The sequence below is a fragment of the Podarcis raffonei genome, chromosome 4 (assembly GCF_027172205.1).
Source record: "Podarcis raffonei isolate rPodRaf1 chromosome 4, rPodRaf1.pri, whole genome shotgun sequence".
NCBI classification, from domain to species: domain Eukaryota; kingdom Metazoa; phylum Chordata; class Lepidosauria; order Squamata; family Lacertidae; genus Podarcis; species Podarcis raffonei.
In genome coordinates, this window is record NC_070605.1 from 65989827 (window position 1) to 66012994 (window position 23168).

The 23168-nt window shown below is 41.6% G+C and overlaps 1 protein-coding gene across 12 annotated transcripts in view; it reads left to right on the plus strand.

Annotated features, from left to right (window-relative positions):
• The window catches only part of MAP7D2 (MAP7 domain containing 2), a 50622-nt gene that overhangs the window by 19850 nt on the left and 7604 nt on the right, over nt 1-23168 (plus strand). For 2 of the 12 annotated variants that reach the window (XR_008330262.1, XM_053387083.1), the window contains exons 2-12: nt 5601-5678; nt 6535-6698; nt 9394-9508; nt 10309-10404; nt 12217-12327; nt 14606-14728; nt 15539-15687; nt 17581-17708; nt 20884-21128; nt 22407-22533; nt 22853-23057. Coding sequence is in view for 11 of the 12 variants with exons in the window: in XM_053387083.1 (XP_053243058.1) it covers nt 5601-5678; nt 6535-6698; nt 9394-9508; nt 10309-10404; nt 12217-12327; nt 14606-14728; nt 15539-15687; nt 17581-17708; nt 20884-21128; nt 22407-22533; nt 22853-23057 (1541 nt within the window). In the remaining variant the exon portion in view is untranslated. Of the gene's footprint in view, nt 1-5600; nt 5679-6534; nt 6699-8985; nt 9199-9393; nt 9509-10308; nt 10405-12216; nt 12328-14605; nt 14729-15538; nt 15688-17580; nt 17709-20883; nt 21129-22406; nt 22534-22852; nt 23058-23168 lie in introns of those variants that run through there. The other 10 variants (XM_053387084.1, XM_053387085.1, XM_053387086.1 and 7 more) reach the window with 10 other exon arrangements.

A 23168-nucleotide genomic window follows, 5' to 3' on the forward strand; every position in this document is an offset into this window, starting at 1 on the left:
TAATTCTGGAAATGTATACTCAATTCTGACCAAACTAAGCCTAACGTATATTGTGCTCAAGGTGGCTTAGTTCGGTCAGAATCGAGGGTACACTTTCAGAGTTAACATTGAATACAGTGGTACCTTGGTTTACAACCATGATCTGTTTGTAAACCAAAACAGGTTGTAACCCAAGGCACGCTTTTGCCAGTGGGGCCTCCCCCCCCCAAAAAAGGGTTGTAATCCAAAAAAAGGTTGCAAACGGCGACACGAAAGACTCTCCTCCTGCCAGAGAGGGGAGTGGTTGTGGGCGGGAGCCGTCTCCGCCTCAAGCAGGGGGCGTTTGCCCCCTGTCTCCCACTCACCTGGCTGGTGCCCACGCCCACGGCCAGGCACCCAACCAGGTGGCTACAAGGGGGCGTGTACAGCAGCCTAAATTGCTGCGGCGCCAGCCTCCCGGCCTCACTTTTCGTCGACCCGTCGCAAGTCAAGAGGTCATCACAGAGCTCACTGAAGACAGAGAAGTATATTGCTTCGGGGCTGAAAAGGGGGTTTCGTGTTCTCCCGCTGCGGGTTGGCTTAGTCTGTGCATATTAGGTTTAAATACACCTAATTTTCTCTTCGTTTGGGTCGGAGCGATCACAACCCCCTTTAGCGATCGTGCAACTCCCTGCCGGCCGGGCAGCCCGACTTTGGGTCTGCTACTGTGTGTGTGTGCGCAGATCTGCGTGTGTGTTGAACAGTGCCTCCCCCGCGTTTTCTGAGAGTGCCTTCTGCCAGCTTGCCCGTGTCGAAGGACTAGGTGTGGCCATCGCCTACACCTTCAATTTTGGGTATTCCGTTAAAGGAATCCGGCGGTCGTGTATTCTGTCCGATGCCTGTGTGGCGGGAGGCCATGGCACGACCCTCGGTAACATCAGGGGAGAGCTTATAGTTGGATTAGCATCAACAGGCTCCACCTACTGGTGAATAAACCCCCTTGTTTTAGACTCACCCCTCTCTGAGTGGGTGGAGTCAGCTGACGTAATCCAGTGCGTAAGCCAATACCTTTTCACTTGCTGTAATCAATAAAGTTGTGGCCTTTTCTTGCCCATTAACCTTATATCCCGTGTCCTTGTGTTTTCATTCCACTTTGCGGGGATCGGGTCCTCGAACCACAACTTCTGGGTTTGACGTGTTTGTAATCCAAAACATATGCAAACCAAGACGTATGCAAACCAAGGTACCGCTGTACATGACTTCTGGTAAATAAGCCATCTTAGACCCTTAGACGTTAGGGGGCCATAAAAATTTGTGCCCCAGACTTTCTAGACTTGTCTACCCATGTTCTATCTGAAACCCAAGGGCCACATTGCTTGCCAGATGTGAATCCCCCCCAGCTCCCACCCACACACTAAGAGTGCTCTTGTGCACAGGTCCTGCTTATGAGTTTCCACCAGGCATCTGGCTGGTCGCTGTGAGAAGAGGATGCTGGACTAGATGGGCCATTGGCCTGATTGAGCAGATTCTTCTTATGTTGATAATATTCTTTTAAAAGTGCAAGTTTAAACCTTATGTAATTCTTTAGACTGGTATTACAGTAGCTTTATGATTATGTTAAAAAAAATAATCACCCGATGCCAATATTAAGCACCAATTTTTCCCCCTTGAGTAGATTAGTATGCTGATTGTTGTAATACTTCTGGATGACACACTTATAAACATTTCCGTGTGATTTGTCCCTGTAAAAATAAAGCAGATTCCTAAGTTACTGCATTGGTTGAATTTCTGGTCCCAGCCCCAAAGGAAATGATGAGGTGCAAATCTCTGCTATGGCCACATGGGGTCATCCTGAGACTACTAAATGCAAGAAACGTAGGGTTTCCACCAAGATTCCTTCATTGTTTATAATAGTCAATAACCCAAGGATTATGGCAGAACAATTTGCAATCAACAGTATGTTTATATAAATGATATTATGGATACAATTTTCTGTCTGTTTGCTTACAAGAAATTAAAGTTACATCATAACAATTAAAAACAAAACACATAGTAAGTTAATAGTATCTTAGTGGGCTTTGGAATTTTGGAGGAAGAAATGCCCAAGCTTTTAATCTTTTCCTATTTGATCCATTGTATCATGTAACTAGACTCCAGAATTTTTAAGTCATTCATGTTGACTGTGTTTATTCTGCTGAGTAAACTAGGCACACTGAAATTGAACCCTTATCTTGGTGACTTGGCTGCAGTCCTGTATGCTGTTACGTAACAGTAACCCCCATTAAATTAAGTGGGATTTACATCTGAGCAGACAAGTGTAGATTTGGGCTGTTGGTAAAGCAATAACACATTCCTGTTTGCTCATGTAAAGTAATGTTCAGTTATAGAAAAATTACAATTAATTGCCAAGATGCAATTCATGTTGATTTTAAAAAATGAGGTGGCTGAAAAAAAATGTGCATAAGGGAGGGAGATGTATTTCCTTTCAGTGGATGCTGTAAGTTAAGAAATTTTTTATGCCTTGTCTTTAAAGAATGAGAGGAATGGGAAGAACATGTACAAATATTTTTAGTAGTGTATATTGAGGCAATCCTTGTTTAATTCAAACGCTCTTTGATCGGGGCGAAAAGTGTAGGGCCACAAATAGTAAAGTCAGCATTAAAATCAGAAAGCAGTGCAGATAACAGACACAAACATACAAGTGTTGAACAAAATACATTAAATGAAATGTCTGCACATAAGACTCTTGGTCTTTTCAAAGAAGACTGCTAGGCTGTGAAGAAAATCGAATGCACTTTATAGTCTGGAAAAAGTGTGGAGGATCTAACCACAATTGGAAAGATATTTTCAGGTGTGTAGGTATCATTGCTAAGCAATATGTACTTGAACTTTATTATAAGGATTAGCAAACCAGTGTTGATCTCATCCTGTTTGGTATTGCTACACACACAAACATATTGCCCTTAGGCAAGAGGTTGTTTGTTTTTTTTAAATTATGTTTATTGAAATTTTCAAAAAAGAGTATAAAAGAAATACAGAAAAGAAAAAAAAGAAGAAAGAAAAAAGAAAAGAAGAAGAAAAAACAACAGTTAAAAAAGTTTACCTTAATTACATTCCATACCCAATTTCCTTGACTTCCCCACACCTGCCCTTCTTGTATTCCAATTTCAATTTTTAGCTCAGCAATTTTTATCCCTCCCACTTTACCTTATTTCCTCTAATTCCATTTACTTAATCAAATTTTAACTTCTAAACCTCAATCTTTATATTTCAAAACTTATTCTTAACCTACTTTTCCTAAATTCCTCCATCAATTTAATTAACCTATTTAAACTTAAAAATCTCAGTCTTTATGCACCAACACTTAAACTTGACAATCTTTAGCTAAGGTCGGCCCTAAATCTCTCCCCAAATTCCCCATTTTTGTGTTAGTGGCAAAAACCAACTTAATTAAAACAGAATTATATTTTTACACCCTTTGGATTCCCGAAGCCCTACCACCCCCTTTCCCGGTTTGATCCCCAACCAAAGTCCATCAGTCCATCCAAAATCAGCCTGGCGATCTCACATCCGAGGCACTTAACCCTCTCTCAATTTCTCTCTGCCGGTTTTCTTGATAGTCCTTTATTTTAGATTCCGAATCTCGAAGAGGCTCTGTTCCAATAAGGTCCACATTTCTTCCAGCCAGACCTCCATATTTAACAATGGAGCCAAAATCTTGTTTCTTACTTCTCATAAGTCCAGATGTCCCAAAGGCTCCAAATTCAACATTGGCCATATTTATATTCCATATGTCTTCAGATCCCCATAAGAGGAGATCTCTCCAATTTCCATTCTTCACTTCCAACCAAACTTTCATCGTCATGTTCTTATTTTCCATTATTTCCAACTTAACAGGCCTCTGGCTCTCTTTAGTCATCTGCAACATCCCAGCGCCTCCTTCTTTCTCATGTTCCTCTTTAAATGACTCAGACTCTTTCTCCTGTTTGGCTATAAGGATTTTTGGATCAGCAACAACACTTCCCTGTTCATCTGCAGGAGCTTGAGTCATATCCTTTCCAGGTTCAGCAATTTTGTTTACTGTTCCCTTCATTGTTATTACATTCATAGTCAAAACATTTGTCTGCTCCTGTAGACTTCCCAAGAGACGAAAGGTCTTTTCCAGTTCAGCCAGTATTTTTCCACTTACAGCCATTTTTGTAATGTCCTGGACCCCCTCTAGAGGGATTCTAGTTACTTTATGACAAATTAACCTTTTCTTCTTTATTTTTAACAGTTTGTTACCAAATTGTATCAAATGTAACCAGCAAAGACAGCAGAGACACAGTTCTCCTTTTTCCCCCCCAACTTTGACAGCTAGTTTGACAGCTGTCAAAATCTATAAACCTCTTCCGCAGGCTCTCTCCCCGATCGCTCCCGGGTTTTGGGGGAGGGGTGAATTCCGTTCTCTTATCCTCCAGCACAGTCACTTAAATTGGCCCAATATAAAGTTAATTGCTCTTTTCCACAAAAAGAAAGGCGTTCACACAACCTTAGTAATAAAATCCTTGCTTTACAATGTTTACAAGGCGGGTAGGCTGACTTCCTTTTAAGCACCTTGCCCGATCTTGCCGAATTCCCAGAAATAAATTTCCCTTTTAAGTCCAATTACCATGTTACTCACGGGTCGTTACTTTTAATCCAAATGTTCAAAAGAAGAAGTTAGCGCTCTCCATCCATGGCATGCGGCTTCACTCAGCAGGGGAAGCAGTCGAACTCTCAGCACCACGCCACTCCTGTCCCCCGTTCCGAAGCCTTTAAAAAGGCTTCTTTGCGGGTCGGGGGGGCGCGCAAATGGTGCCCACCGAGTCACCAGGTCCACAGGCTTCAGCGCCTGTGGTTTCTAAGGGTCCCCGCGTCGCCGCTGCAGCAGGACCCGACCCCTGTTGAGCAGATTCCCTCCGGAGCTCGGAGGGAATCCGCCATTAGATGATGGCGCTAACCCGGAAGTCCTCGCCCTCAGGCAAGAGGTTGGAAGCTTTACTAATAGTTGCGTTCAGAGTCTTCCGACTGAAAGTTGGGTTTTTTTTTAATGTGTTCTGCATCTTTTTACAAGTAATATCTAGGTTGGATGACTGTAACATGCTTTATATAATGGGTGGGCAAACTAAGACCCGAGGGCCAGATCCGGCCCAATCACCTTCTAAATCCGGCCCGCGGACGGTCCAGGAATCAGCGTGTTTTTACATGAGTAGAATGTGTGCTTTTATTTAAAATGCATCTCTGGGTTATTTGTGGGGCATAGGAATTCGTTCATCCCCCCAAAAAAATATAGTCTGGCCCCCCACAAGGTCTGAGAGACAGTGGACCGGCCCCCTGCTGAAAAGGTTTGCTGACCCCTGCTTTATATGATGCTATTCTAAAACAGACCTTACAGGAGATAAGTGAAACTAGACAAAAATTGTAACACTAAGTGTGTTTGATTTTTTTTGCTGAGTGGTTTGTCCTGTAAATACTGATTAGGCTACTCTTGTGTTGTTAAATTTTAGCAAAAATGTGACAGTTGGAATCCTTATAAAAACAAGATAAAAAAATTTAACTAGTTTTTAGGTACTTGCTGTGATTCTGCTAAAATGGATTTTTCCTCTTTTGATGTTTATTAGCTGTAGATGGGTTTCTGAAAACTGACGAAAGACAAAGACTAGCCAGGGAAAGAAGAGAAGAAAGGGAAAAGTATCTTGGTAAGTTGACACTTTTCTTCCTTGGATGTAGCTGGACTGCCCATTCTGGGAAGGCATCCTTGACGATCTAGGTGGCAGGCTTTAAGCCTAATTTTCCAGAGGTTGGGGGCATGTTCACTAGTCTTTCCTGCACTGACGATGGCTCTGGCCTGTTTTCTCAGTTTAGAACCAGAGGCATTTATTTTTTGAAAAAATAAAACAGGGACTGCTAAGCATCAACTGCATAGACCTCCTCCTCTGGCTGTGCCCTGCTAGGCCAGGCTATTTAGGATAGTTTGGCTTGGGAAGGTTCTTGGCAAGAACAAAAGTTCTTAGGTACTCTTCCATACAACATTCACCCCCCCCCAACCTCAGCCTCTCACCTTCCAGTCTGTTGGTGGTATCAGCTCTAATATTTGTGAAGCATGAGGGCTCATGCCAATGGCTGTAGTGGCAATTTGGGTACCAGCACATGGGAAGTAAGCAGCAGCAATGCAGGAGCAGAAGGGGAAGTATAGATCTGGTTTTATTATTTCTGCCTCTTTGGACTTGGTGCTACATGTTTCAGCCCATGTAGGGTGGTGGACTTCTCCAGTTAGCTGCTTACGTGTTTGAGGAAAGCTTTACTTTCATTTATGTCCAAGGTTATCAATTGTTACTGAATTTTCCACTTAACGATTTAGAAAAGTTGAACCATTTGATTGCTTCAGTGTGTGTGAGAGACAGAGAATGTACATTTGCACTTTAAAAAAACCTAAGCCACGCTAGTGGACCAAGACTTCCTTTTTGTCTGCTGCGTCATTCTCTTTCAATATGTATGGCACTTCATAGAATTGTATTCTACATCAGAATAGGAGAATTTCTCTCTTTATTGAAGCTGCCAGGGAACAGCAAATCTTGGAAAAAGAAAGGAGAGCAAAGCTTCAGTATGAAAAGCAAATAGAAGAACGATGGAGGAAGCTGGAGGAGCAGAGGCAGAGGGAGGAGCAGAAAAGGGCGGCTGTTGAAGAAAAGAGAAGACAGAAGCTCAGAGAAGAAGAGGTACGCAGTGCTTTAGCATCCTGTACTGGAGGTGGGGACCTGTTTCAGCTGGTTTGGAGCATGCCCAACCTTCTGGGAGCCACATTACTATAGGAGGTGGGGCAAAACAAAATACCTCATCAAAATGAAAAAAAAATATTCGCCTGTGCCACCCCTTGTCACAAATGCACGTTCCCCAACCCTCTTTCCCTCTCTTGCTCTTTTTGTACACATACGTGCTTACAAGCAGTCACACACTCATACACACACACACCCTCTCTCAGTAGGGGGCAGCTTGGTGGGGTAGGTGCTGACCTGACCTTTAATCGGCTGCTTCACAGCTACTTACCGACAGGTAGAGGAGGAGGAGGTGGAAGTGAGGTTAGTGCAGTGCATGCATACCAACAAAGTCAATCCATTGCTTCCTGGATTGCAGATAGATGCATGTCCATAGGACTCACATAGAGGCAAGTGTGTATGGGTTAACAAGAGGAAGATGCTGAGGAACAGAAGGCCAAGCTGTAGATGTAGAGATCAGTAGTAAGAACCAGCTAGCAATTCAGCTGCAAGTATGAGGTGTGTTTTTTTTAAAATAGCTGTGGCTCTTTTTGCTGAAGAGTGGTGTGCAGAGAGATGCCACCAAGTGACAGTAAACTGTCTGGTGCCATTAAGATGCTAGACAGGCCTTTGTGACACAGGGTACCAAATGCGACAGGCAGGAACGAGGTGTAGGTAGGCAAGCTGCTGCAGCATGTCTAGATCTGGAAGTTGGGTGTCACTGAGAGATGGGCATAGGAGTTGTTGCTCTGGATAATAATGGATCACTGACTGCATGGGCACAGTTGGGGCCTGGAGAGACTTGAGTTCATGGTGGATGGTTGCTCTAACTTGGGAGCAGTGGGAAGTTGAACCTCTGCCATCTTTCCTTTGACTTCCAAAATTGTAGGTTAAGGTTGGTTGTCTAGAGCTGTTTCTGTGAACATTGATGCATTGAGGAAGGTGGGGGGGGGGGACAAGTCATTTTTGAGTTTTTTAGAAAAGCATGCTATGGCTCTTCCTCCTTGATGCAGTTTTTTGGTAATAGTGAGAGTTGACTGGGTTACATTCTGAACCAATAAGTGCTTGGCCTTTGAGGTGCAGTTTAGTCTTTGGGTTTGGCTTATGAACGTCCTAAATGACTACCAGTTTCTCTAAGTCACAAAAGGCTTAACCTGGACAGCATATTGATAAGTGACCCTTTTGTCCTTTATCATGAGGATTTATTATTCAGGCCCATGCCTAATATGTGCTAGGTTTTGTACAAAAGTAACAAAGAACAAGTCATTGTTTACCAGCTTTGCAGTTGATGTGTAAGTTATTGGATCACTAGTTCAGTTCCCAGAAGTGGATCTACGTTATTCCTTGAAAGTCTGAAAGCCTTTCTAAGCAAACTGACAACTTCACCTTGCCAGTAGGAGTATCGTTTGTTATAAAGCCACCTGAGGTTAGTGTTCACCCTACACGTAGAAAGCTAACCAGTTAGTGATAAAACACTTCTCTGTGATGAATAGGTTTGCCATGTGCAGTGCTCTTAAAACAAGCTGTCCCTCTCATTGCAGTCTTGGGTTTTATGGGTCCATGAAGGGGACTATACCATATGCCCTGGCTGGATGCTTGAATCACTTACTCTCCATCCCATATCGGTGAAATGTAGAATTCATTTACCATGTGAGAATTTACTGTATTTTTATTTTGCCCTTCCTCCTGTCAAGTCACTCTATTTTATCCTCAAAACAATCCTGTAAGGTATATTATCCAGAGAGATTGTGACTGTGAGCTTTGTGACTCAGCAAAGATTTGAATGATTGTTTCCCTGTTCCAAATGCAACACTTCCGTTGCACAAGGATAAACAAATACTACCCATGGAATATAAAAGCCAGGTCTGAGAGTTCAGTATCATATTCCAGGGTTGCCATCTGCTGTGTGACAAAGGAATGTTACTTGGGAAACAGGTCAGGGGGTGGAGTGGGGGGTGGGAAGACAATTTATAGGGCTCACCCTTGGAAGGAGAAATTATGAGGGGAGGAAAATGGAGTTTCTTTTCTTTCCCCCACCCATAAAAAAACTTGACACGATTTTAGCTAATGGAAAAAATAATGAAAACACCTAGCTATAGTAAATAAAAAACATTAATTCTTAAGCTGCTTAGCAGGTTTTCAGGTTGTTGTTGCTTTTTTTGAAAAAAATAAAAATAAAACGCCACCAAACTGGTGATTGCATACATTAAAGGAAGGTTTCTGTGTGATTGGAAGGAATCATTGCAGCAACTCACCACTGAGGCAGAAGACATAGCTCTGCTGAGATGACAGAGTTAATGCTTTCTCATGCATTATTCTTAAACAAATTAAGCCCAGACAGAGCCACAGCAGCAATCTTGCCAGCAGGAGCAGATGCTTGGAGGTGATGTAACTTGTGTTGCTAACTTCAGCCTCTGTACTGACCTCAGTAGTGACTGCAGACAAAGGATACATATATTTTGAGGTGAGTGGACATGCCAGTGCCTTATTTCCTCACTTCTCTTTACAGTATTGGTAAAAGGACCATTTTGAGCACTGCTTGTATGTATAGCTGGAATAAAGATTGAGTCTTTTTCTCCCCCCTCTCCCTGTGACAAGGGCTCTTTAAGAAAGTCAGACCTGGATTCAGTTGTTGTTGCTTTCTGCAATAATTGCTTAGGAACGATTAGAGGCTATGATGCGGAGATCCATGGAAAGAAGTCAGCAGCTGGAGCAGAAACAGAAGAGATGGTCGTGGGGAGGAGCACTGGCTGCAGGCTCAGGCGACAGAGATGGTGAGTGAAGCAGCCTGGCTGCATTGCAGATTCCAAACTGCAAAGGCTCGGGATTAAAAAAAGAAAGCTGCAAAATCTGTTGTGACAGTAGACTGTGATGTGTGAGGGAGAGGTTGTCGAGGTGCATCATTTAAAAAAGGATTTTGAGACTGCTTACTGTATTTCATGCCCTGGTATCTTCTTGGAAATGGGCCAACGCCGAAGTTTCTCTACGCAGATTATATACCGGGCGTGGGGTTGGGGGAATTAAGACACCATGGAAAATAAACCACTGCATTGTCAATGGCTATAGGCTCTGTGTGACATTGCAGAACGCAATTTATTTTTAGCTCAGGCACTCCTAAAATCTCAGGGGAGACTTCTCCATGATTGTGCAGTATTTACTGCTGGAAATGAATTGTTCTCTTTACCCTTTTTCTCTAGCTGCTCTCTTTTCGGTTCCGTTTCAAAGCAAGCTTCCTTTTTTTTAACCACCAACCATGTATTAGCTTTTATGTTGTTCAGAAATCATTTAAATTTGTTGTGAATTCACCAGCTTTTCCTAATAGGTTTTGTTCATGTGAAATATCTCCCAAGTGATAATACAGCTGCCCAAAAAGTATAAGCATCCCTGTTTAAGCTGAAGTCTTTAGTATGATTCCTCCCCCCTCCCCACAAGGCAGTACAGAAAAAGGAGAAGGATAATCTCTTAACATTTCCAGAAACAGGCTTATTAAAATACCTCCTATATTGTTTGGGATTTTAATGTTATTGATGTGATCTATCACCTCTTTGCTCTGATTTTTTCTGTTGTTGTGTAGGTGAATCAGAAAATACCCCACCCCCTCTAGGTTTAGCTGCCAACACCCTCCTTCCAGACTCTGTGGCCTCAACTGCTGCTGCTGATTCCGCCAATGGTATTTGAGAGTCTCACAGTGCCATAGTGTCGTTTATCACTTTTAACGCATCCACCAATTTTGTCCTCCCCCCTAACTTCCTGTGTGTTCTTTGTTGTTTCAGTTCAATCCTTGACAGCATTGTTACCAGAAATTCTGGATTCAGTTCCCCCAAGCGTCACTGCTGCCATTTCTTCGGGGAGGGGAACCTGTGGCCATGTAGATGTCGCCGGACTACAAGTTCCATCATCCCTTACCATTGGCTGTTCTGGCTAGGGCTGGTGGGAGTTGGAGTCCTGCAACATTTGGAGGGCTACAGGTTCCCCTCCCCTGGCTTAGAGTTTGTGCAACACAAATGCTGTTGCAATGGAGGCTTTGTGGCAAGAGGGCTTGGTGGATTGCACCCATGAACTTCACTGTCTGGTGTTGTTGTTTTGTTATAAACGAAGCAATGCATGCTTGGCATTCCAACGTCATAATGGTGATTTGAATCCTGTTCCTACTAGATGTTGTCAAGTTCATTTCCTTTTTTCCTAATGTGGGACATACACATGCCATGTGTACTGTGTGCCTTTTGAATAGCTTCTCTAGGTGGGGACGGGACTAGTTTAAAACATTTCAGTTACAATGAACAAGTTACAATATGAACAAGTAGAATTAATTCCCAGTTACCTTTAGGAGCCATGCACCTATCACCTAATAATAGAATGGATCGTTATTTGAACCCTTATTTTGAATTAAGTCCAATAAGACTGTTCTGGGGGTTCTCCTGGCCCTCCTATAGTGAAGTGCAGGGGGCATTGTCATGGAATGGAAGGGAAGGAGAACCAACCAACTTAGCAGAAGGAGGTAGCTTCATCCCTATCATTGGTCTGTTTCCACTAGGTAGAAGGGATAGGGCAGTGCAATGTGACAGTGAAGCAACACGACCCTCTCCTGCACAGTACATTTGACCAAGCAGAAGTAAGCAAGGGGAGTGCAATCCACTGCCATCTCCCAAGTTCTACAGGTGTGCACCTAGAACCTAGAGATGGGGATTCCATGTCTTCTGAGTTGCACATAACACAATTGCAGACCACCCCCCATGCAGCTCTTAATCTCAGGGTCATGGGTCCAAGCCCCACATTGGGCAAAATATTCCTGCATTGCAGGGGGTTGGACTAGGTGACGCTTGTGGGTCCTTTCCAACACTACAAACTCGTATGATTCTGTGACTTCCTTAGTCAGGTCGCCCTATGGGTCATTGTGTCTGGCTGTTAACCAGAAGCTTGGTGGTTTGAGCCCAACCTCTGACTTCTGTGTCCTGATGTTCTTAACATCTAGAGTTTCACACCTTCCTTTAGTCCCATCCAGGATAATCAGTGGTCAAGGATGATGGGAGTTTTAGTGCAGCCTAACTGGAGGGCCACAGGTTCCCCAACACTGTTCTAGAGCTCTGAATTGTTTGAAAATTGTGGAAAGTCTTCCAGCGTCAACACGGTGTAGGCAAAAAGCAGGATATGTTTGTCGCATCACTGTTGCTTAAATAAAAGTAGAGTTAATTTTTATTCATTTTTGTTGTTCTTTAGTACTATCCCCCCCCCCCCCAAGTCACTATAAGATAATCTTACGCCATACTGTAACACTGAAATGTTTGTAAGCCAAAAGTCTGCCTTGAATTATACCTCACAGACAGACAGGGCGAGCAGCTCCAGCCTGTGGATTTTATCAGATGTGCTTTATTCTTTGTGCTGATTCATTCACAAGGTCCACAGTAACAAAATTAAAGGTTAGCTGTGGGAGCATTTGGCACTGTGGAATGAATGTAAATGTCTTCAATGCATCTCTCTGCAGCATGTGACAAACTTTCAGCTTCTACAATGAATCTGCCAAAGCAAATGGAGTCGCCTATCAATAAGCGCCTCTCCCACTCCACAGCAACAATAACATGTTCCCCTGACAGAGGCAAGTGAATGTGCTGCTCATTGTCGCACCAGAAATGATCTCTCTCCTTTTGTGTTTAAAGTGCATCTCTCTTTTTCTCTCTTCTCCATCCCCAGCCCCCCAGCCCCTTCCTTTATCAGTTGGTTAATCCTCTGAAGGCAGTAATGTTTACCAGAAATCACTTCACTTTTCTTTTTTTGGTTAAGTATATTAAGGAAACTTTCCCTTAGAAAACGAAGAGTCCTGTTTTCAGACATTTCGGTATTGCTTAGGTAGGAACTTGAAATTTTAAAACAGGCATCAAAGCCGCTTTTTCTCTCTCTCTTCAGGTATAAATAAAATTTATTATGATTAAAACCTCGTCCATTTCAGTAGTTCTAAGAAGTATAGCCTACAACCATAGTGGTTTGATTTTTAATTTTGACATTTTTCATTACCAGATATGCCAAGAAATAAGTATTTCCCTTAGGGGAAAATTTGGATGGCTAATAGATGGCCTCCATTGTACACCTGTGGCACTCAAGCTGTAGGACAGGTCACTCCCAGAGGATGTGGAGTACCTCGTCGCAGTAGATGCGCAGGTGGATTTCTAGGCAATTGTGGAACTTTTAGGAAAGGGTTGTCCCGTGCCTCTTGAATCTCACTGATCCACACAGTATTTGTGGAGTTAGCTGCATGTAGGAGAAGAGCAGCTGCTTTGTTCTCATGATGGTTGCCTGTGTGTTATTTTAAGACTAGACATCAGAGCAATCCAGCTCTGTTTGTCTTCTAATGCCAGTGTTGAGATTTATATACTGGTGCATAGATCCTTACGCACAGCAGCCTGTCCGCAAAACTCTGTGCATGCTCATTGTGCTAGGCTGGGGCAGGGCAGAACAGAACGGGACATGTTTTGAAGAGAGGGTCCATATTGAAGAAGTCTGAGAGAGACTGCTGTAGACAGAAGAAAGCAAGAGCGAGCTCCTTGGGCATGTTTTGTATGAGGAGAAATAGGCCTCTATAGTGGAGTGGATGGATATAACCTACGTCTGAGGGTAGATTTACTGGGCTTTGGCAATCCATGCCATGTCAGCAATAATACCCAGCAGGAAAATATTTAAGTACAGTACAGTGGTACCTCTGGTTACGTACTTAATTCGTTCTGGAGGTCTGTTCTTAACCTGAAACTGTTCTTAACCTGAAGCATCACTTTAGCTAATGGGGCCTCCTGCTGCCGCTGCTCCGCGATTTCTGTTCTCATCCTGAAGCAAAGTTCTTAACCCGAGGTACTATTTCTGGGTTAGCGGAGTCTGTAATCTGAAGCGTTTGTAACCTGAAGCGTATGTAACCTGAGGTACCATTGTAAAATAATTCTTAAGAGAATAGTTATTCCCCCTCATCTTCATTTTTCACTGCTTACAGGAAGTTTTTGCTTTTTTCTGTTGTAAACTTAATTTGAGCCTAGAGTTGTGAACATTTTTTTGGTGCTTTTTTTGGTGCAACAATGGTATTCTATTAATTTTCTGTGGAACTTAATTCCATTCATGTGTGTTTTGGATCACAGCCTACCTACGACCTGATCCTGTTAAGCAGTTTTCACTATAATGGTAGAAGCGATGGATCTAAATAGGGTATAACATCCAATCCTGTGCCTGACATTCAATGCAGAGCTAGCTGATTCTGCTCCCATTTGCTAGGTAATCTTTCTCTTAACTGCTAACTATGGCCAGTGCACATTTGTCCTGGACTCCACAGCTCTTATGACCCGGAAGCTTATTAGTTAGCAGGCAAAAAGGGGCTGGAAGATTAGTTTAACCCTCTGTATAGCATGGAGTAGGGCAAACTGCCAGGGTGCTAATATTGCTGACTTCAACACTGGAAGAAATGGTTTAGAATTAATATTCTAGCACTTGTTGCTCTGAAACTGCTGCCTCGGTGCAGCACTTCATAAATCAAGGCATTCATTAATAGTTCTAGCATTATCTAACCTACAATATCGTTGCATATAATATACCATACCCTTCGACACAAATGTGTCTCGTATATTAATGAAGAAGTGTGGTAAATCATAAGGGAGGCTAATACGTTAATGTCCATTCTGCTTGTTAGACCAAATAACACATAAGGTACTCGGCTTAAAACACTGAAAATCGGAGCCCTCCTAAGAAGAATTAAATCCAAGGATTTGTAGTTCTCAAAGATGCCCAGTTATTTGTTCTTTTCCCCTTCGTTCATTTTCATTTGGCCATTCATTATATTTGTTTGCAATTTTTTGAAGTGGCTTTTTTCTTAATGTTTTTCGTTTGTTTCCATTCTTCAGCTCATCGCATGCACCTTAGTCCAATGGAAAACTTTATTATTTCTCGACTATTGACTCCCACACAAGCTTCTTTAGCCAGAAGCAGAAGTACATTAATGCTTTCTGAGCAATACAGTGATTCAGGTAAACCTAATGTTTTAAGGAATGTATTAGGCTCATAGAAAAAAATAATTCAAGATTCCCACCCCCCACCCCCGGTAATTTATTAATCTTATTCCACATGTAATAATGATCCTTCAAAAACAAGGAAACCTGCAGAGTTCTATCCAGGAGCTTTATTGCTTGGTTGCCTTAGCAATTATGTTGAAGAATGTAACATTTCGGTTGGCTAGAAAGTAAACAAATAACAAAATAAATTTAAACATTGTCTAAATAGTGATTTATAGTTAAGCTTAACTCAAATTTCTAGGAGTCTAAGTAGTATCCATTCAGATGACATACTAGGACTTTAAAAGCAGTTTTACTAACACTAAACAAGACAGTGATTTCCTAGCCAGTGAACTACTCTGATTCAAGGTTAGTTATCAAACTAGTAATATCTGTACCTTGTATCACTTTTAGAGCTGATTTCTCCAGTCCTTAGGATACTACTTTAGACATGTTTCTGAATCTAAAGTGGTCATGAAACATTGACCGATAACGCAAATAATTCTCAACAAGAGATTTTAATCTGTTAGGAGTGGCCCGATCATTAAAACCTGTCAATAGAAGAACTATTTATTCCTATGGCCTAAAGTTTTTAAGCTTAGTGAAGGCACTTCAGTAAATGTGTGGTGGTTGTATAAAGAGAGAAAATACGGTTTATTAATGTATTTCAACAGTTTGTGTTTTTCTGTTTCTAATAAAGATTGCTGTTCCTCCCCCCTTTTTTCCGCCCTCGCTTTCTTTGTCTATGTTCCCTATTGCTCTGGCTATTGTACTATAACTCTTTAGTATTCCATATCTGTCCTCGTGTAGCGCCAGCTAGCCCTCTTAAATCTCCTTACAAGCCTTCGCCCACTCGAAGTATGGAGAAAAAGAAGGCAGCATCTGCGTCAACATCCGATGCAATGAAAGGAGCAACTGCAGCAGAAGTGCCACAGGTGGGCTTGAAACTTGGCCGGACCCAAGATAGATGCTCTTTTTATTTTTTAAGTATATTTATAAGATTGTTGGGTATTCTGTGGGTCAGTGTTTAAAGAGTAAATGGCCTCCCTGTTTCTCCTGCTTCCAGCCATTCTGTTGCAACCATTCCTCTGCTCTCTAGATATTCATAAGCAGTGATGCTTGCACTAAGTTCTGTTATGTTGAGCTGAAGGGTCAAGTATTTAGGGAGTCTGTGTGTCTGGTGTGATACTATATTTCCCAGATGGGAAGAGTTTTTTGAAACTTTAAATTAGATTATAAGAATCTGCGACTTAAAAGGATATAATCGTCAGTGCATTGTACCTTTTAAAGCGCTGGCTTCAGTGCTTTTAAAGGTTTTTTTTTAAAAAAAATCTGAGTGCATCACTACAAATAATTTGTTTTGAAATTTGAACTTGCTTTCTTGCGTCCTAAGTCAGCAGAAAAATAGTTTAGCTTGTAAGAGCTAATGCTTAATTGGGGTAGGTTTTGGCACTTTCCCTTGCTGCTAGAGGATTTGTTTTGTATTTGTTTCAGCTCCGCGTGGCACTGCAAATAAGAAGGGAAATGTTTCAATGCATTCATGTACAGTTCTAATTTTATAATATTTGTGGACACTAGGGTGCGCTCTTAGAATTCTGCCTGATAACTAACCAAATACCACAAGGGTAAAACAATAAGAGTAACACCCTGTGGTATTTTTCTTCTTCAATAATACCCAAGTATGTGTATTGAGAAGAATAAATTAATAATAAGAGCAGGTGGCTAGGGGTTAGCACTAGACATAGTCAAATGCCAGAGATATATTTCTGTATAGTGCAAACTGCTTGATCATGGTTATGCCGACCTACATTTTGCTCTAGTTATAACTACAGTACTTCGAATAATGTATGTGCTTGATTCTTCTTCATCAAGAGTAATTCATGCAATAGTAAGGTACCATGTTTTTAAAATGGTTGCATGTATAGGACTCCGGTTGGTTTGAATTCCCCTTATTTTATTGTACTGTTATTTTTAGTTTAACGTTTGGAAATAAAAGTCACACTGAAAGTTTAACATGGAAACATAGGATACAAGTAAATTAAATAAACATTGCTTTCTTCAATGTACTGTAGAATTTTGGACATCAGAAGATATCACTTGACCATTCGAAAGTTCTTACATAATGGAATAAGTTGCTTTCACTTGTAAAACACTAAAATAAGAATGTGAGATGCTAAGTCTCTGACCCACCCTTCAGATTCCCCAGAACTTAAGCTTCCTTCAAAAATTCTGCAGAAGTATTACTAATAGTCACAAGTTGATACTTCCTCCCAAACCTTGTTATAACTCCAGTTTGTTTTGTTGACCAAGAAACACAGCAGCAGTTGGGAGGGTGGGATTTATATATTTTATTAAGGTCCCTCTGCATCTTCTCTTGTATTTCAGAGCATTGCGGCTACACCAGTAGCATGTTTGACTTCCGCACCCCCAACATTTCACAAATAGCAAACGGCTTTTAAAAATTCTGCTCAATTTCAAAAGCAGGTTGCCCTGCTTGGGTTTCTATATGATACTTTGGATCTTGACCATTGCTTGTAAAATACCCTGAGAGAACTCTATGCAAGGGCACTTAACTGAACTACTTTGCCACTGCAGTATTTTGATTATCTAATATATATATTGTATATTATATTTGTGTGTATATATAAAGATTTAGTGGAGCTTTGATGGCCATAGGGGGGGAACTGTTGCAAGCTTTCACAAAACTTGTTTAAAAAAATTAAAATACAATTTTGGTTTGTACATACAAGTCTGTTTGTGGGTATCTGTGCTAAATCTGTTTCATCAGATGTCAAAAGTACCTGTCTTTCATCGTCTTCTTTTTTAAGAATGAGAAGAAAAAGAAGGAGAAGCGGCCCACGACCCCTGGCACATCATCTGGTTTGGGATCTCCTCTTAGAAGATCTGATTCTCCAGCAGCCATGTCCAAGCGATCAGGTTCACCTGCAACTCCTAAGTAAGACAATTCAGCAAAATCTGATTGGCCACCCTTTTCCCCATCCTCCCTCACAGTCGCTTCAGCCTTCCCCTTGTCCCTAAAGCAGCCAGTGGGAAAATTAGGGACGGAATTCATCAAAATGCAGTTTCCCCTCTGCTTCAATGAGCAGTCTGATGCAGGGGAAAGAAGGGAGGACATAGGCGGTTTTCAAGAGAAAAATGCCAGTCTTAAAGTCATCAGTTTCATTATCATAATATATCTGAAGAGGAAACCAGCAATTTCCTGAACACAGGATTCTAATCATGTTGAATCACTTTTTACTTTTTCGTTTGTTCTGTAGCATGTTGAACATCTGTTGCTACGGAATATTTCCCAAGTCAATCCTGGCCCAAATTCTTTAGAAATGCCTAGGTTGCCAATAAAGTGTCTTATTATATTTTGAGGGCATAGATGAGTAAGCAAGATTCGTCACTTAGCTTGATTACATTTGTCTGTTAGCAATAGAACTGACACTTTTCTGGGAACAGCCACTCACTTCCAATGGCTCAGAACGCTTTGGACGTTACTCACGGCGCCACTCCTTCATCAGTTTACCTGGTGGCAGTCCATCACAGGCCACTGCCACCACTGGGTAAACCTACTTATGCATGAGATGAGGAGGCTGTCAGCCGCCCCATCCTGCTCACATGGGCTTGGTTGCAGGTTTACCTGGCAAAGTTGTGTCATGGCCTGGAGCCTGTGAGCAGAAAATGAGTGCTGCTCCATCCTCTCCTTGCATTCATGTGACTTATAATGAACCAGCCACTGCTATGTAAACTTGTAATGAACCAGCCACTGCTATGTAAACTTGCACTTCCAGGCAAGAGAGGACAGGTAGTGTTGGGTTGGTTGACACCGGGTGAGGGGGTGGGTGGGTTGCTGAGCATGGCCTGTCTAGGACCCACAAACTTGGAGTCTGGCCTGGGTTAAAATAATGTTCGCTGAGGAGGACTGTTAAAATCTACAAACAAATTTATTTTTATGATTGTACCCTTAATTAGTTGTAAAACCACTGATTTAATGCACATAGTCCAACTATATCACAGAAAATAATGGTACAGTGGTACCTCGGGTTAAGTACTTAATTCGTTCCGGAGGTCTGTTCTTAACCTTAAACTGTTCTTAACCTGAAGCACCACTTTAGCTAATGGGGCCTCCTGCTGCTGCCGCGCCGCCGGAGCAGGATTTCTGTTCTCATCCTGAAGCAAAGTTCTTAACTCGAGGTACTATTTCTGGGTTAGTGGAGTCTGTAACCTGAAGCGTATGTAACCCGAGGTACCACTGTACTAGCTTAGGATCATCACCTACATCAGATGGAGGGGAAGAGCATAAAAGTAGCAGAAGTAAGGAATAGCCAATTCTATGGATGTGGAACCAGTTAGAGGGTAGTCATGTAAGGGTTTAAAGTGGCCAACAGCTGGAATGTTGCCACTGAGGGCATATAGGCAGAGCTTGCTTGGATATCCTCTCAAAAGTGCCTATCAAAACTAACTGGCAATAGAGCATTGCACGAGAGTGTTGCTGCTGCTGCCGCTGCTCTTGAACAGCAGACTGACTAACATTCCTGCTGGATACATTGAACTGGCAGTGCAGTACTTTAGATCCTCACAAAATTTGTAAAGGTTATTTTCCAAGGCAATTTTGTTTGGAAAAGAAAGAGAGAGAAATAGCTCATACATAAGCAAGGTGAACAAGCTATTATGTTACTTCCTGCAAGAAGCGCTTTGATAAAGCGAATAGCATAGTAAAGAAAAAAGTAAAAAGGAGGGAAAGATGTACTGTATTTTTCGCTCTATAACACGCACCAGACCATAACACGCACGTAGTTTTTAGAGGAGGAAAACAAGAAAAAAAATATTCTAAACGAAATAGTGGATATATGATTTTTGTGGTTCATGCTGTGGCCACAGACATGTGATCTGACAGTGAGTTTGGAGTAGCCCAATGCAAAAATCCTGAGGATCCATGTGGATCCATGCTTTGTAACCACGGAGGAGGGAAGGAAGGGGAACCATGGATCCTCTGCTCACGACTGCAGCAGATCCCCCCGCCACCCGCAGGCATTCGCTCCATAACACGCACAGACATTTCCCCTTACTTTCTAGGAGGAAAAAAGTGAGTGTTATGGTGCAAAAAATACGGTATATATAGCCAAAAGGTTCATAAACAGAAAATAAAGGGTTAATTGGAAACCAAGAAATGCTGACTAGAGGACAAAAGGGACAAAGAAGTTTATCTGCCTGAAATTAGAGCTGAGTCAGAAAGTGGTATAGATATTTAGTAATAGGGTGGTGTCTACAAAAATCTATAGAATCAGCTGACTGGACAAAACAAAACAAAAATCTCACTTAAAAGTAGTACTGATTACTTTAAAATAGTAAATGTACCAAACTGTGTTCCCAGTCAAAAACAGATAATATAAATTCAGAAGTTCTTTAAATGTATTCTACAGTGTCTCCCTCTTTGAATTATTTTTACTGAAGTTTTCAACAGACAGATAACAACAGCAAAACAAGCACAAAATGTAATACTGCAGCACAACAGTTCATTGATCAGTCTGCATCACTGGATAGAATTGACCTGCAAAATACTGAACTCAATATAGACCACAGAAAATGTGCAGTGGTGTCTTTGCTTAATTGTTAGGGCATATTCTCACACAAACAAGATGAGATAAACTTGTGTATTGATACAAGCCCAGGGTATGTTTGTCCTAGACTCAATTTCCTCCCTGGAGTAATGCTTCAAGTATTTTCATGTTTTGTGAACCTACCAGATTGCCTCATGACAGTGTAATTTGTGTGAACAAGTATGAAATGGATTTGCTGTTAATCCCAGTTGGCACAATTTCTCTCTCCCTGTTTTTTTAACAGACTAATTTGCTGCCTGGCACATGATTTGTTTCTTCCAAATGTTTTTGGTCACAGTCCTGTTTTGCCTAAGAACAGACAGTTTGCAAACTTAATCCTCATACTCTATTATGTTTGCAGCTTTAAAATAAAATAAAAATAAAATGTTTTATTTGATGTAAAAGGGCAAAGAGTGGGGAAGTGGGAGAAATCAACCAAGGTTAAGATCAGTTAACAATTGACCTGTCCTTCCTGGGATCTCTTGGTAATACAGTATTGAATTATTTATTTGAATTTATTTTTAGAACACTTACGAAGACTTACCCACAGTCTCCCAAAACTACTAAACAGTATCCGGCTTCTCCTGTGAAACACCGTGCCACTTCAAATCTCAACCAAGAAACGCCTAAGAAAAGGGCAGAAAAGCATAAAGACCAGCAAAGGGAGACTGCTGGTCAGAAAAACCAAGGGTCACCTGGTGAAGAGGCTGTAAGCCAACATCTAACTGAAAAATCTCTGCCTTCTGCAGGAAAGACCGAAAGCAGTGAAGGTGTGGCTTTTTTGCTTTTGCCTTTTTGCTTTTGTTTTGTTTTTGCTTCTTCTGTAATACCTCTTAACTCCTTATATATCAGATATGTAGTTCTATCATTTCCATCTTTGTGGCAAAGGAAATTTGGCACTGATCCAGAGGATGTCATAAATGCCTTTACAGTGGTGCCTCGCAACACGAAAAACGCGCAAGACGAAAGGGTTTTTCGGTTTTTGCGTCGCTTCGCAAGACGATTTTCCCTATGGGCTTGCTTCACAAGACGAAAACGTCTTGCGAGTTTGTTCGCTTTTTTCCTAAAGCCGCTTGAAGAGGCGCAGTTGCGACGGACCGTACTTTGCAAGACGAAAAACATCGCAAGACGAAAAGACTCGCGGAACGAATTAATTTCGTCTTGCGAGGCACCACTGTATCTTTAGAAGTCTTAATAGAATATTCAGTTAGGTCTAGTAGTAGGTATAATGTCAAGAATAAACTATTGGACCATTGGTAAGCAAAACGTATTGAAAAGCCTGACATCGATTCCTGGGTATTTCTTGTGCTTTTTCTTGCTGTGGTGTCAACCTCTCTCAATACAGTAACATGCCCTGCTTTACTGAAGATAACATGAATTGCAGGTGCAATTAGAAATACTATATGAACGTTATCTTTTAAACAGTGAAACAAAGGATTAATTTATACAACTAACTGAGGTAGTTTCCTGGGTGAAAGAGCTGTTGTTCATTTCACTTTGATACAACTACCTTGATATACTTTCTAGATATTCTTCTCTGCTTACTAATTTGGAGCCACTTATTAGTACAACCTTAACTATGTCCATCAAATCCTGTGCTTTACACACATTACATTAACACATGTAATGACATTATATTAGTTGGCATCCATCTGTCTTGGGAGACAACGGATGAGTGAGTGCGTCTTCAGGGGTGAAGTCAAACCATTTGAAAGTCACAGTGCCTGCTGTGGCTGTAGAGACCAATATAGAAGTGACTGTTACAGCTGGGGCAGATGAAGGCATCTGGTTCTGCTGTTCCAGCTGCACCATGGCATTTCTTCTTTCTACACTCCTCCCAGCAGTCGTTCCTCTTCAGATCACTGCTGTGGATACAAGACCTGATTGTCTCCTGATTGTTTTGAGGTTTTGTTTTTTTCTGAATATGAAGCGGTTTAGTAATGCTTTAAAGAAATGAAGTGAAGTGAAATTCCACTGAATGTTTAGGTTGCCCAGTGTTTCCTGGGCTGCAGTCTATAATGTTTTAACCGGAACAACAAACTGTTTAGGGAAACTTGCAGCAGGAACTACTGATGCCGAAGAAGCTACAAGGATTTTAGCAGAGAAGAGGCGCCAAGCTCGTCTCCAGAAAGAACAAGAGGAAAAAGAAAAGCAGGAGAGAGAAGAACGTGAAAGGTATTTTCCCTGCCCCATCCCCACTTCTCCATTAATAACAGCACACACTTGGACAGCTTCTCATTGCTGCTGTTAAGAGACCTTTTAATTAGTTTCAGTTTCAGAGAGAAGTTAACATGGAATGAATTAGTTAACTTAACTAAACTATAGTGAGTCCATAACCATGATTCCCCAGAACTGGATCCCCCAAAACTTAGGGCACATCTCCCATTTTCCAAGGAAACATGAAAAAGTACACAATTATGTGCATTATGTAAGTGTTATGCAAGGTATAGCTCCCTCTGCCAGTCCTAAAATAAGTATTTCTGTGGCTTTGCAGGCTAGAGAGAGAAGAGCTGAAAAGAAAGGAAGAGGAAGAGAGGATTCGCCGGGAGGAAGAGGCTCGCAAGAGAGAGGAGGAAAGAAGGCGTGAAGAGGAAGAAGCTAGGAAAGCAGCGGAGGAGGAAGCTAGGAGGAGAGCGGAAGAAGAAATCCTGCTAAGGGAAAAACAAGAAAAGGAATTGCAAGCTATGATTGAGATGCAGGTATGGCCTTTTGGAGGTATAAGACCATACGTACTATTTAAGAAGTGTTTTGACTATGCAGCCCTTTTCAAAATAGAGCCTAATATTTCAGAATAATATGTTTTGTAAAAA